The sequence below is a fragment of the Neodiprion lecontei genome, chromosome 3, assembly GCF_021901455.1.
Source record: "Neodiprion lecontei isolate iyNeoLeco1 chromosome 3, iyNeoLeco1.1, whole genome shotgun sequence".
NCBI lineage: Eukaryota > Metazoa > Arthropoda > Insecta > Hymenoptera > Diprionidae > Neodiprion > Neodiprion lecontei.
The window spans coordinates 38,209,543-38,223,300 of record NC_060262.1 but is presented as its reverse complement, the minus strand read 5'-3'; the positions used below and the strand labels follow the sequence as shown (position 1 = coordinate 38,223,300).

The following is a 13,758-nucleotide window of genomic DNA, read 5'->3' as shown; positions in this document are numbered from 1 at the left end:
CACTTGCGTCAAAGTAAAATGGCAGCGCCCATTGTAGAATAAGTAACGAAGTATTTCAACTGACATATCGCATTTAATTGTCCAATTTCTGAAGTAAACATGGAAATACAGTGGAACAAAAAGAATCTGGAACGTCCAGCGATGAACATATGGATCACAAGTAGAAATTCGATTGGTGATAAACTTGAAATCACTTCTAATATAAAACATTACCTTCAACTTAACCTATAAACTAATTCACTTCAACATTTTTTACCAATCACTGACCCGATCGCCTTGGACTAATTTATGAATGATTTCAAGACTATAGAAATTCTTTTTTTATTCTATTCAAATATATTTTTTACCAACGATGATATTCCTTATTATACTAAGTCCTCGCTAGATGCTTACATATATAAATATAATTTCAGATCTGTCTAAATTCATGTCAGCGTTAGATGCTGCGATCAAAGATCTAAATTCGCAAGACCTGTTGCACATAGAAGCGGCGGTTTTGAGTCGATTGATATATCGAATGAAGAGTAAATTTCGCAACGACAAGGGTATGAAAAATATGGAGAAGGTGAACAGAGCCCTTCTAAATTACCTAGAAATAAACTTGCTAAAGGAGTTCACAGATATAAGAAACTGTGTCGAGATTGACAGTCTCGCCATCAACTTACCAACCAAGCAAATGGTTGAATACCTTTTAGTGAGAACTCAAGGCTTTGCCAAACTCATGTGCCGAGTTGAAAGTGTCGCTCGATCAGCCGCACGGTTCTTCAATGCTAGAATCACAATTGGACATGCTTGGACTATTTCAGTCGTTGCCTATGCCGTCATAAGCAGAGTTTGGTAAGCCAGAGGAAAGGTTTTATCAACATGTTGGTTCTATGATGTCAAGTAAAGACCCGCCGACGGTTCAGCAAATATGTGTACATCCAAGGATTTACTAATTTTGTTTGTATTATATTTTGGATATTTCAATGGTTTCATAGGTTTTTGTCAAGGTACTTGCTCAAGAGATGCTGTTCATGGTACAATAATATTTACGAGCACATCAATCAGTTCGAGGAAATCGGCCCTGCCTGGCTTCCTGAGAATAGTGAGCTTCCAGAGAATTTGAAAAACTGGCTTGATTTACCATGGCTCGATCAAGTCACAGACAGGTGATAGAACTGCGGTATATCATATCACATCATTCAACGACTCGATAGCTATATCCTATAATTCTATCAGCATTGTTTTGCAGTGTTCCATTGAAGGATGATGGAAAGGAAACTATATTTGGCCTGATAAAAGCGCAAATTGACGATCCAAACGATTCAAAGCTTGAAGACCAAGACTTTGAATCATCCTCAATGCTAATTAAAGCCTCTGACGACATACTGACAATAGACAATGAAATTCCTAAACATGAGAATAAAGTTTCTGCAGTAAAATATACAATACCACCAACCGCAGACGATATCGGATGTATGATCTGTTTCTTTTTTATTTATTTTTTTTATTGATTCAAATTATCGTCATACTGAGAATGAAGCTGTAAATCAATCGCAAATACTTCAATATTTTTTTCAGTGTCAATAGATCGTGAAACCTTTGAACAGAATCGCAGCACAGAAGTTGGAAATGTTGGGAAAAAAGTAAAGAAGAAATCAAAGTTGAAGAGAAAAATTGAAAACGTATCATCTCCAGAAAGAAATTCACAAAATTGTGAAAGCACGTCGGTAAAATCCAAGTCGAAAAAGTTGGAGCTAACCGAAATGACTGTAGATATTTCTGCACCAATTTCTAAAAAGCAGAAAAGAAAGATTCGCAAATCTCAGGCAAAAAAATTATTCGAACTATCGTCTAAAAGTGTGAATAAAATGAAAAGACGAGAAGAAAGAGCAAAGCTAAAGAATCTTCAAAAGAAACTGAAAAAACAAACTAAATCTGACAATTCGAACAGGATAAAGAAAACAATACTGATTGAAAAATCTAGTCGTCGTAAAGAAAATTTAATAACTAAAGTAGAGTAGACTCATCTTTACATCTGATCTTTGACGATGTGTGATATTTGTATCTCGACTGAAATGCATAACTGAAATATTGTAATTTCCAAATTTTAATCTAGAATAGTAAAGTTTCCTGAAATATCGCACATTTCTGCATAACTTCTCAAGAAACTGATATTTTCCATCAAAACTGTTTCGAGAAAATTCTGGATTATTTTCGAAAACGCTGGGATTACTTTTTAAAAACAATTTCGACGTATCAACCACTATGCCCGATTGGGAATGATGTAGATAATTTGGTAAGTCAAGCACACAAATTTATTTTCGACCGATCATTACTGTGCCAACAACATTTTTCTGAATACGGAAAAACAACAACTTCGTGTAATAAATGAATAAAAATAAAACATCTGTTATACTTACATCTGTGGTTTGATCTAAAACCATTCGTAGCAAAAAAAAAAAATTCAAAGTAATTAAAACTGTACCGATCCATTTCAAGAAAGAAATCAATCCTGCTTAATATTATTATCGTTGTATAATCTGATGCAATAATGGTTGGAACTGTGTATAAAAAAATTCCTTACTGCGGAATAAAAAAGTACTATAATAAAACTTTCAACGGATTTTGTCTGCTGCTATTCTTATGGATTTCGTTGTAATAGTTGCATCCTGCCAACTAGAAATAAGTACTTGATAGTACATTGATATAATTTGTAAGTAAGTACGCGAATTGATTTGAGACGCGCGTTAATTATACGTATTTCCATCAAAATGCATCGATATTTTCGAAGATTATACATCCATTTGTTACTTTTATATTTTATACATTCTTTCACATGATACATATTTTACAAACTGTACGTATATGCTCGGTCTAGAATCACGAAGTACGTATTTAAATATGAAACATTGTCGAATCAATGACAATCAAGGTGGTTAGTCAGATTTACGGTTTCGATCACTGTATTACTCTCTTTATTCATAATCTATCGATTAAACTATGTATCATATTCTTGTAGATTACTAATCACACAGTAAGTAAAAAAATTTATCTTGCAAGTTTTTAACTGAACGACAGTAAATACAAGATGTGCGATTTAAAGTAGAACAAGCACAATAATGGAATTGGTGGAATACATTTTTTTTCAATTATTACTTTATCAAAAAATAAAACAACTCTGCGCGTGAAAATTAAAAAGAAAAAAAGGACAAGGTGAATGAAAAAATGATACGCGATGAAAAACTTGGAAAATAGTGACCATCTAATAGAAGTTGAAAAAATCACATTGAATCTCGTCGTAAGATTAGCCCGTAAATTGTTTGATCAGCTCTTTGTCGTTTCAATGAATCGTTTAATACTGGGATACTCGTAGATGTTGAAGAGCAGAAAAAAACACCTCAGTCTATGCGTCATAGACGAGATGTAAATGGCCCGTATGTCTCGGCGGGCCTACCCAGAGCTTAAGTCCAACATCCGGCACCCTTTTCTTCAAGTTATTGAAGCAGCAAGCCCTGAATTGTCGGGTTCCACAACTGTTGACACACTCGCGACCGCATTGGTCGCAGGAAAGTGTCTCTCCGAATGTCCACAACGCGCAAGCTGCAACGATATAAAAACCAAAAAATAATTTTCCACGATAGGCTGTCCGAGAATCGCATGATGGATCGCAACTTTGAGAAATGGAGAAAACAAAGACTTGCAATTAAAGGTAAGTCGGAATTGATCAATTTTTTTCAGGCAATTGAAAAGTATACGGCAAAATTGAAAGTCGAGGTTCGGCTTTTACGAAAATAATTTTTACTCGCTTGTATCAGAATTCCATCGGATAACTCTTTGCTGATCTTACGAGAAACGAACCGAGGATAAGTTTTTCACAAGCGCGATTGCTTGGAGTGAACAGGCGACGCGTTGCATTTATGTATGGGGACGAACGTTCTTTGACGTTGTTAATGAATGTCAATCAAGTAATCACAACTTTTCACCGAGCTTTCACCGATACCTGGCTATGTAGCTGTGAGCTTTACCTGCCTTCGGTAGTCTTATCATCTCGCAAAGTCGTAAGAAATCGTTGGGAACAACATTTTTTAATATGCCGCGCGTCGACGCTGCTTCGTTAATTCACGCCCTTTGTCGATATTTTTTAACTGCAAATTTCATAATTGATGTAAATTTTTTAATGATATTTTCAGGATTTACAGCGATAGATTAGATAAAATTTTCATCTTTCCCGGTTTCGTCGGTACAGAGTGGCCACATACCAGGAAAAATCAGGGTGTTTGAAAGGGATCGTGGAAAATTTGGAGATGTAAGGGAATTTTTAATTCTGTTATGGAATAAACTGAAAATATCAGTTTTCTATCATGGGAATTAGAAATAATGTTTTAAGGTAACAAGTTTACTTGTTTTCGTCGAGAAAACAAATTGGCTTAAACTGACTTTTTTGTACATTATATATTTCTTCGATTCGAATTGAATTGGAATCGCATATAGAGTTAATAAGCTGAACGATTTAGGTTTTAGTAACTTAATAGAACTGAGAAAATGTCGGGGAAAATTAGGTCTTAGGTCCTGGGAAACCTGGAAATGTCATGAAATTTTGTTCCTAAAAATTTATGGCCATCCTGCGGTAGCTTTAGAATAACGTTTATGGTAATCATACGAAAATAACGCAATTGAGCAATGAGCCGGTAAATAAACTCGGCAAAGATCAATAATAAGAAGTTTTATCTTGCGTATAGTACAATTGTTTGTACACCAACAAATTTCTGAAACATCAAACTTTGCTGCAGCAATGAAAAACGTATAAATATATGTTACAGTTACTCAGGCCGCCTTAGATACTTGAATATTCGGCCGTTTACCGAAATAATTTGATTGGGGATAAATAAACAAGTAAATGAAGTGGAACAGAAAACTGTAACGTCACGTGCCACAGAAGAAATTATATACAATTTTTAGATGTATGGCCAGCTGTGTGCGTACCGAAGTATTAATAACGTAAGTGAGGGTGCAAAAAAAAATGTTGAAAAGGGATCTTAAACTGAAATAAATTGCGAGTCTTTTAAAATGATTATTCTGGTGAAAGTTTCCGAACAAGAAATTAACGTGTCACAAATAGGAATGCTAATGGGATAAAATGTTGAATCATCTCTTGTTAACTTCTTTTGCTATTTTTTATACCTAATTCGTATTTATGTGATTGGCGATTGATTTAGGTGATTTGGCGTTTGGAGAAAAAGTTTAACGATTTTCCTGCTTTGGTGGAATAAACAAATTTCATAAATTTTACATGAGAAATTTAAAATTCCTGTGATAATTATTATCCAATTTTACTTTACGATTGAATTTTAAAAAGAATTTTGTAATCCGTTTCTCTTACCAAGATCTTGCAAAACAATTTTTTTTTTCTCCACGTCATGTGTAACAAAGTTGATTCATTATGATGGAAATCGAATATTAAAAGCTAGTTATATCTATTATTTTTAGACAAAACGAGCAAATAGTTCTTTCTTTTATTGCTGCAGGTATTATTAACAACTTTATCCTTCAAACAATGATCGATTAAAATCCACCAGTCACGGACAAATTGTTCGTATTGCAATACGAACAAGTAGATGTTGGCTAAATTATTCCATTATTTTTTTCGCGAAGATAATGAGAATTTGATTGTCTGTAAGTTCGATTTCTCCGGGACCGAGTTGGCCGCAGAGATAATTTGTAAATTGTCCATACATTAACGCTAATGGACCGCGTATCCGTGATCGGAGTTTTTTCTTTCTTCCAGTAAAACTACGTATGTTCGATTAATAACGTAAGTGTATATTTTTAAATCTTACCAGCAAGCAGGAGGATCACGCACGCGTGACGACCCATCTTTTTGGTTTCTGCAGGTTTCGCGGGTATCGCTGATCGGTTGAAAAGTCGATTGCACGTCGTAGACACTGAAACATACACCAAAAAATACCCATTCGTCAAGTTTTTAACGACCAAGGAATTTGAATTCCAAGCATAATTGACCAGTTATGACGGTAATGTAATCCTGATTCGCCATTGTAACCGCATCATTTGACGTTAATGACCTTGTTAGTTGGCCGTCCGTAGATGCGTGGGTGTATCAGTTTATTCTAATCTATTTTGTCGGTTCAAATCAATCGTTTGTAATCAAGAAGGCAATACTGATTCTGGAAAATGTGCGCAAATCACAGAATCTATGCAGCTAATTCGACTCATAATAGCTTCCGAAAATTTCATGAAATCATCACTGGGATCCAGATCAGTAAAATTTTTCATGAGATTGAAGAAAATCCGCTGCGAATGGGAATACCGACAATCCACGACGGGGTACGCGGATATTTTTTTATTCACTGATTCGCTTCGTCCAATTGTAATTTCGAACTCTTTGATCCAACGTTAACAAGCTACGCATCACGTGTTTTCTACAACACGATCGATCAAATCTGTTTTAATGCGTTTTATGTAACGTGTTGGGTACAAAGAAAAAAAAATAAATAAAAAGGCAAAGATAAATATAAACTCCGAGAAATCGGCAGGATATGATAACAGAGATGTGAATAAAAATTCTGAAAAATAATTTCAAAATCCCGCCGCATTGAACGGTAAAATTTGGTAATGCAATTCATCTGGTTATACGATGATTAATCCTATAATGAGTAGATATGAGTTATGCCGGGGAGACTTGACACTGTTACCGATCGTCAGAGACCAAAAAAAGGTTGTAGAAATTTTATATTAGAAAAATTGACACTATATATAATAATCCGTAGAATTATCGTTTATACGAATCTCAAAGAATTTCGCTAACAGAGTAAAAAAAAAATCGTTAATTCATCGAGGATTTGATTCTTCTTTCAGTTTAAATCCGAGATCGAAATTATACGTCTTTAAAACTGACAAATGATTCTTCGCAGATTCTCACAGTCACCCAAAATATGATGTGTAAACTTACCTGCGTTGAGTCCTGCGAGTGCTCGGGTGCGAATGACAATCCACGGGGTTGCTTATCGCCTGTTGCTCTTCTTTCTGGTAACAACCCCCACCAGCTCGTTGGCCCCGAGCTCTCTCACCCCCGTTGATGCCGATGATGGAAAAGCATCCCTCGACCCCCCCGCACCGGCATCCTTTAATTCCAATATATATTTACAATCTTCCTGATCAGCATGCACGAGCATCGCCATCGTGGCTATATGACGATGTGCCGCCGTCTTCGTAGCATATCTTAGAGAAAAGGGTAATCGAAACTTGCTCTGATAACTTACACAAGGTTACATGAGCATGAACATATCTGACAACTTGTAAGAAGACTGATTAAATTTCTCGCTGGTATTGTTTGCCCTGTTTGGAAATCATAATTTCACACTCTTGCCACCTTTTGTTGCAAAGAGATCTTAAATAAACGATTCTTGTGCAATGATTTCAGCATTTTTATTCATAATTTTCTCTTCAAAGAGGTGGGAATTAAAGCGGCTTGAGTAAAATTCGATTGAACCGTGTCGTAAACGATCGTTACGTCGAATTCCATTAGTCGGGTATTAGAATCGATAAAGAAAGACAAAATAACAATTACAAACCATAAAGCGTTGCTGTTCTCCGGTCCGTTTATCATTATGAGTCCCATAAATTAATAAATTCAAATCCCCAGAAATTAATCCTCCGTTGATACCGTCCGCCTACGTAATACATACATAAAAATCCGTTCACAGACTGTATGGTGCAAATTAATGTGCAGATGCGGTGTAATTTAAAGAAATCGATTACCGACCAGTAATGGTTCGATCGGTTTTTAATCACTTGCAGCATTTCCTGGTCGTATTCCGGGTCCGTTATCACTCGCATCCGGTAAAACGGAGGGTTTCTATCAAACTCTGGTACAATCATCGTATCGCCGTTCTTCTTACGATTAGAAAAAAGCCTCTAACGAATCTCTGCAGGAAAATCCCAGCGTTGGGTAAAACTGATTGTGAGTGCGGTTACCCGGTGAAACCGCTTATCTTCAATCGGGAATTTTTTATATAAATTTAATCTTTGTCGGGGCTTTCCCCGTGTTTTTTTTTTATATAATCGCAATTACCTTTATCAACTTCTGAGTAAAGTGTATCAATGTAATTTGAATTAATGAACGGAAATTACGCGGCACTGGTATTTCTGTTCAAGGTTATTCGCTGCAGATGTGATTAACGAAGTGAGCTCAGAGTTGCATTTGTACACTTTCAGAATAATCAGAATTGTCAAAAAACAAAATACGAATAAAAATCTCATCGAAAATTACGATGAGGTGATATTTCTCAAGTACCTTAATCGTTCTTGCTTCATGTGTAAATAAAACGAATCACCTTTGGCTAAATGAATGTCGAAACCGGTAAATACAATGTTTTTTTACCACTCAATTAAGTGATGAAGGGTCACGATTTTAATTTTATTGCATAGAGGTGACTGATGATTTTTGAATAACTATGTTATATACCTCAAGACCTTCGTGACCAATTTTTCACGAATCGTTCAATCATTCGTATACCACTAAATTACGGTCGCAGACTCAATTCCATGAATTAGCAAACTTTTTTCGCAGTTACTTGAGGAAAAATAAGACGAGCCGTCCGAATCGAAAGCTAAAATCGGTTAAAAGAAAACCCATTTAAAATGTCTTCAGCAATATTATTTCCGCCAATGACGGTTAGAGTGAATGAAAAATATTTCTTCTACGCAATAGAAATTAGTCTGAGCATATATTTGATCTCTGTTCTAAGTGCGTGTCAGTATTGCGCTAGCAAATATAATTCCAGGAGGTCAGATCAGACCATTTGACAATCGAATTTATGAAACGCTGATTCAAAAGGCGTGATCGTCAATTCTCCGAGCATCCGATGTAAGTCCACCCTCGAAACCTCAAGCAGCTTGGCTCGCCCTGAAGTTGAGAAATCGTACGTACGATGCGAGTGATTATTTAGCCAATGCATGACGATTATTTAACTATTTAAATTACACCTACGTTATAGTTTGGCTACAATCGTATGCGGAACAATCACCTCAGACGTGTACAAAGCGTACTTACTCGTCAGGGGTTTTACCCGTGACCTGAATATCGGGCATGGGAAACCGAAAAGCAGGAGAGACCAGAACTTATGAGCATCGATGTGCGTTCGCACGTGTGACACGCGTAGGTCACAGAGTCGACGAGTGTTTGAACACTGCAGGATAATGTAATGTGAAAAAAGTAAGATTTTACCGGGCTGACCCGGATTCCGGGGTTTTCCCCTCCGTTGTATACCCTTCGCGTCGACGATGCTCACTGGAACGAATGCACCGTTCACACCTCGACGAACCCTGAAAGCCAACCGACAGAGGATTCCGGTATCATCGCGTTCGCGTAATATCCGCGTGGGATTCGTCTCCACGTGAAGAAGAAAGGTGCGAAAAATATCTTGTGATCTGGAGAGCTCTTTATTAGGTGTAGTTCCCGGAAAGATTAATATCGACGAGTCACGCCGTATTAAGTCGGGATTTTTTATAGACACAATTTTACCGGTGAACATATAAAGTAAATACCCGGATGAAGGGGAACGGGAGTTTTTGTTGAAACTTTTGTATTTACGAATCGCAATGACATGGCAGCTGAAAGTTGTAGTCGGTAAGATAACTGTACCAGTTATTGACACGTTTAGACCCAATTATCGACCCTCTTATTTTTTCAAAATTATTAATTTATGGCACAAATTGTAATTTTATCGATTACTAAAGCCAGTTGCTAGACGATTAGACGCTACAAATTTATTATTTGGTAAATTTTAGAACTAAGATTGAAACAGATGCAACCAAAAAGAGGGCAATAATTGGGACAGGGACGGTAACTGGTACAACTTACCTCATACAACGTCGATCTTTTTTCTGACAATTTTAGACAGGTTACAATGATGTATTACTCAATTTATTATACTATACGACTAGAAATAATGCTAGGAGCGTTACGGCGATGCACGGATTTTCTGATTTCGGCGAATCGTTCTTCTGGTATGCTGCTTCTTTCCGGAGTAACTCGTCTGAAACGTTAAGAAAGTGGGTAAACCCAGGTCAAATTCCCAGATAGCTCATGTCTCAAAACTACGAATCCTCTGAATTGGTGAATTCAAAAAATACCATTCCGTGATCGAGACTGGGCGCGAAGCTACAGTGCTGAAAAAGTGGAACATTCGTTGAAAGGTAGAACCAGATCGCGTTGTTTGATAGCTACAATTATACAGAAAGTGATTATTCAAGTCTAGACGGATATTCATTGAATCGAACACAAACACTGCGTTTATTCGTTTTTTTGCACATCCACGCTTGGATCTTGTTGCAAATTATAGTCCGTGCGATTATATCCAATGACGTAATACGATATTCCTATTAGTTGGATTATTCACATTGCTTTTAAAAAGTGGGTAATACGCGCTGCGGACATCAGTATGTGGAGTGAGTAAAAGATCAAGGTAAATACTGTGACTAAAGTGCGATTTTTCGTCTGGCCTCAATTAAGTAGAATACCTATTTACTGTTACAGTAGTTACAAATATGAGGAACAACATGTAAAAATGAAAGAGAAATTTTTGTACTACCGATACTTGAGAAGTGGAAACATATACAAATCGTGACCTTCCAAGGAAGGATCGGAGAGCAAGATTTCTCAGCAAGGTAAAGAAAAATCTGGTAATACCTGTGGACGTGTAGGGTGGTAAAATTCAACGTGGAGCAAAATACTGCGTGAACCAAAAACTAGGTCGAGGGTTTCAGTGCATCTGTAGGAGTGCTGACAGCGATCCGTGCGGTTGGTTCCGAGGGGTTCGTCGATGGCGTGGTGGGACCAGCGTGCTCTGACGTCCGGGGCGAGGAAGAGACGGAAGTGGAGGAAGCAGGAGCGGTGGATGTTGCGGAGTGGATGGTAGCTGAGGTCAAGGTTGAAGGAGGTCTCGAGGTGGGCGCCAACGAAGAAGAGGAAGAACTGGGAGTCGTGGAGGCGGCAATGGAAGTAGAAGTGGAACGATGCGAACGAGGGTAGTAGACGACGCTTTCCCGTCGGCGATAGTCCGTCATCGGGATGTTGAAGTCGCACTCGACGAGCGCCGGTTCCGTGGGCTTCGGTACCACGGCGTCGTACCTGATGAGGAACCCGTCCTTCTTGTAGTTTTCGATGCCGTTCCAGACCATGCGACCTTCGACTGAGGCTCCGTCGATCCGGAAGTCGAAAGAGGGTCTCGGCCATGCTCCTTGAACAGTGCAGGTCAGCCGGGTGTGAGTGGCGTTCAACTCCGGTGTGTGGATGGTGACGTTGGTCTCCGGAGCTGCGGAACGTAAAAGCAAACGATCGTCACTGGTATTCATTGACTTCTAATGTATCACGACATCGCGTATCCACGGTGGATTATTATACCGTAAACGATCATCCGCGCCGTTTTCATCTCTTCTTCCTGATACGTGCTCACGCTGCATGTGTAGTTTCCTCCCATCTCGATCGTCACTTCCTTTAGTCTGATTATCGAGTGCGTTCGAGGACGACCCAGGAGCTCCTCGGGGTATTCAGCCCGTCCAGTTATCACGCCGATGTCCTGCGGAGGCACTAGAAGAAGAACAACGAATTATTCCGCATCGCGATACCGAGGATAGCCTGCACGGACCACACCATCATCCTTTTCATCTTTCAGATTCCCACGGGTATAAATTACTGTTACCGTCAATGGATCTTAGGTTGAAATTGAAGAGCCTACTCAATCAACTTTCGTGACTCCACTACTCCACTACTTTCAATGGACGTACGTGCTGTGAATAGGTACATTGTGGGGTATACACTCACTCGGTGGAATCCACTGATAAATGAGCTCGTCTTCGTCGTGGAACCACTTAACAACGAGACCGTTTTCATCCTCTTTGACCTCGTATACGCAGGACAGAGTTACCGGTCCCGTTCCATTCCGGACCACGTTGGGTACATTGAGTTCTTTTATCCGGGCTCCGTAGATCCCTGAAACGTCAAACGATGTGAACCGGTACCCATTGGGGAGGAGCTACTACATTAGGTACTCGACATTCATCTTGGAAGCCCGAATAGTTCAATTAGAGGCAATTCTGTAACCGAATTACACCGGTTCGTTTTAGTCGAAGCTTCTGAAACCGCTTCAGAGATCTTCAAGGTTGGAATATCAACGGGTCAAGGCGGCGATCAATCAATTTAGAACCTGCCGAGCTACGACATATGCTAAAAGCTTCCTGTTGTGATCCAGATGACTGGATCGACGAAGCGGCAGAAGCGGCAGAAGCGTAATTCAATGCCCCATTGATCACGACGTGTCGTTTAATCCGTCATATTTATAATGCGTTGAGACTTCATCCAAGCGTGTAAAATTTAATGGTTACTGACGGCGTAAGCTCGTTTCACGGCGACCTCTGTTAACTTAAAAAATGATGGAATTACCAAGTTCTTTTTCGGTTGTTGATTAATTTCGACGAGTTGAAAATACTAGTTTACACCCAAACTGGCTATCAATAAATAGCCGCAAGCGATATTTTATTTCAGAAAATATGCTCCGCTACGTACAGCCACATTCAGGATCATGCCTATGCGATAGATTCGAGTTGAGATTTTAAAGCATACGGACCTGTTAACATGTTTATCACAACGCGTTACGTAACTGTTATGCCATTGTTAAGTACTGGAAATACAACCAATAGTAACATGGTGACGTAAATTTTACGTGACTGTAACGTTGAATTGAGTAGAAAATTAAAAGCAACGAGACAGCTGCTGGCTACTAACCAGCTACGTAAGGCGTCATATTAGGTTTGCTAAATATCATCTTACACGGTTATGTAACTTCACTTGCTGGGGCGTATAAAGTTTTATAAATAAAGATTTCAGCTAATGTTCCGATAATATAGCAGTGCGAAAAGTAGAATCGAATGGACAAAAAGTCACAGTAAATCCACGTCAACTAAACACATTGGCTTCCACATCGATTTATTCGGTGTCTATAATAAGAAGCGACATGCATAAGGCACCTAGATAAAATCGTAGGTAATTTCTTACCGGCGAACAGCGCATGGAAATGGTTGCAATTCAAATTTCATGCGGTATTGACCTGCATATAAAGCAACTTTATCATGATATGTGTGAGAAATCTTTTGTTTCTTACTTCTTTGTCGCGTGGTATATTCTATGTGTTCGTTGCTTTGGTAAGTTTTTTCACAAACCTGAGAGCGTAGTGACCAGGGTAAGGAAAATAACGGAGGACGACATCCCTCGCAGAGGTAGACACGCTGACTGATCTGCGAACTCTTGAGTAGGTTACGCGGGTCGTTGGTTAGCTGGGTTATATTTGTTGGTCAGTCGGGGTCCACTCTGGTATCGCACAAGAGATTCTGCGCACCCTCGAGCAATCTGTCAATTATTAATTTATTACTTCCCCCTCCGATCTTTAAATTATGTCAATTTCTGCCATTATTACTGCATTGACAGGGCACGATTATAACAATTGGTCCGATCATTCTCGAATCAATGGGAATAAACTAATCGTAAGATGACGTATTTTGACCGTGTTTTAAATGGAACGCACGCAATTCATGTATGCGTCGGTGTTTTGATGGGTAACGTTCAAACTATGGTCACCCTACTCATCGCGCAGCTATACCTATAATATGCACGTACGGCTGTTTCATTCACGCAGCCAACTATCAGGTGACGACCGATCGCTGAAATTAGACATGCAAACGTACGTTCATTGAATGTTT

At 38.6% G+C, this 13,758-nt stretch overlaps 2 protein-coding genes and 1 long non-coding RNA gene across 4 annotated transcripts; 1 reads left to right on the top strand and 2 right to left on the bottom strand.

Annotated features, from left to right (window-relative positions):
- The first annotated feature begins 28 nt into the window (after positions 1–28).
- On the top strand, positions 29–2,404 carry LOC107226462. The gene is made up of 5 exons (XM_046734427.1): positions 29–175; positions 414–837; positions 981–1,151; positions 1,235–1,458; positions 1,564–2,404. Exons 1-5 carry the CDS (start codon positions 100–102, stop codon positions 2,004–2,006), a joined length of 1,338 nt encoding a protein of 445 aa, XP_046590383.1. The 5' UTR covers positions 29–99; the 3' UTR covers positions 2,007–2,404.
- A 4,822-nt stretch (positions 2,405–7,226) lies between these two features.
- Positions 7,227–9,344, bottom strand: LOC124293487. Its single transcript, XR_006903347.1, has 3 exons — positions 9,056–9,344; positions 7,766–8,908; positions 7,227–7,673 (listed from the first exon to the last, which is right to left on the bottom strand). It is a non-coding gene; the product is annotated as an uncharacterized LOC124293487 (long non-coding RNA).
- An 81-nt stretch (positions 9,345–9,425) lies between these two features.
- On the bottom strand, positions 9,426–13,381 carry LOC107226467. Of its 2 annotated transcripts, none has more exons than XM_015667288.2 (5): positions 13,222–13,381; positions 11,828–11,995; positions 11,408–11,593; positions 10,694–11,318; positions 9,426–10,040 (listed from the first exon to the last, which is right to left on the bottom strand). In XM_015667288.2, exons 1-4 carry the CDS (start codon positions 13,265–13,267, stop codon positions 10,753–10,755), a joined length of 966 nt encoding a protein of 321 aa, XP_015522774.1. In that variant the 5' UTR covers positions 13,268–13,381; the 3' UTR covers positions 9,426–10,040; positions 10,694–10,752. The 2 variants fall into 2 exon arrangements, with proteins under 2 accessions (XP_015522774.1, XP_015522775.1); XM_015667289.2 differs by lacking the exon at positions 9,426–10,040 and adding an exon at positions 10,053–10,173.
- Between the last annotated feature and the right edge of the window lie 377 nt (positions 13,382–13,758).

What these genes read in the sequence shown, in the direction of transcription:
- LOC107226462 (XM_046734427.1), top strand. Translation starts at nt 100, where the DNA reads ATGGAAATACAGTGGAACAAAAAGAATCTGGAACGTCCAGCGATGAAC. An exon ending in CACAAGTAGAAATTCGATTG is followed by an intron (nt 176 to 413) that starts GTGATAAACTTG and finishes ATATAATTTCAG; the next exon opens with ATCTGTCTAAATTCATGTCA. An exon ending in AACCGCAGACGATATCGGAT is followed by an intron (nt 1,459 to 1,563) that starts GTATGATCTGTT and finishes TATTTTTTTCAG; the next exon opens with TGTCAATAGATCGTGAAACC.
- LOC107226467 (XM_015667288.2), bottom strand. Translation starts at nt 13,267, where the DNA reads ATGTCGTCCTCCGTTATTTTCCTTACCCTGGTCACTACGCTCTCAG. An exon ending in CCTGGTCACTACGCTCTCAG is followed by an intron (nt 11,996 to 13,221) that starts GTTTGTGAAAAA and finishes TTGACGTTTCAG; the next exon opens with GGATCTACGGAGCCCGGATA. An exon ending in GGCGCGGATGATCGTTTACG is followed by an intron (nt 11,319 to 11,407) that starts GTATAATAATCC and finishes TACGTTCCGCAG; the next exon opens with CTCCGGAGACCAACGTCACC.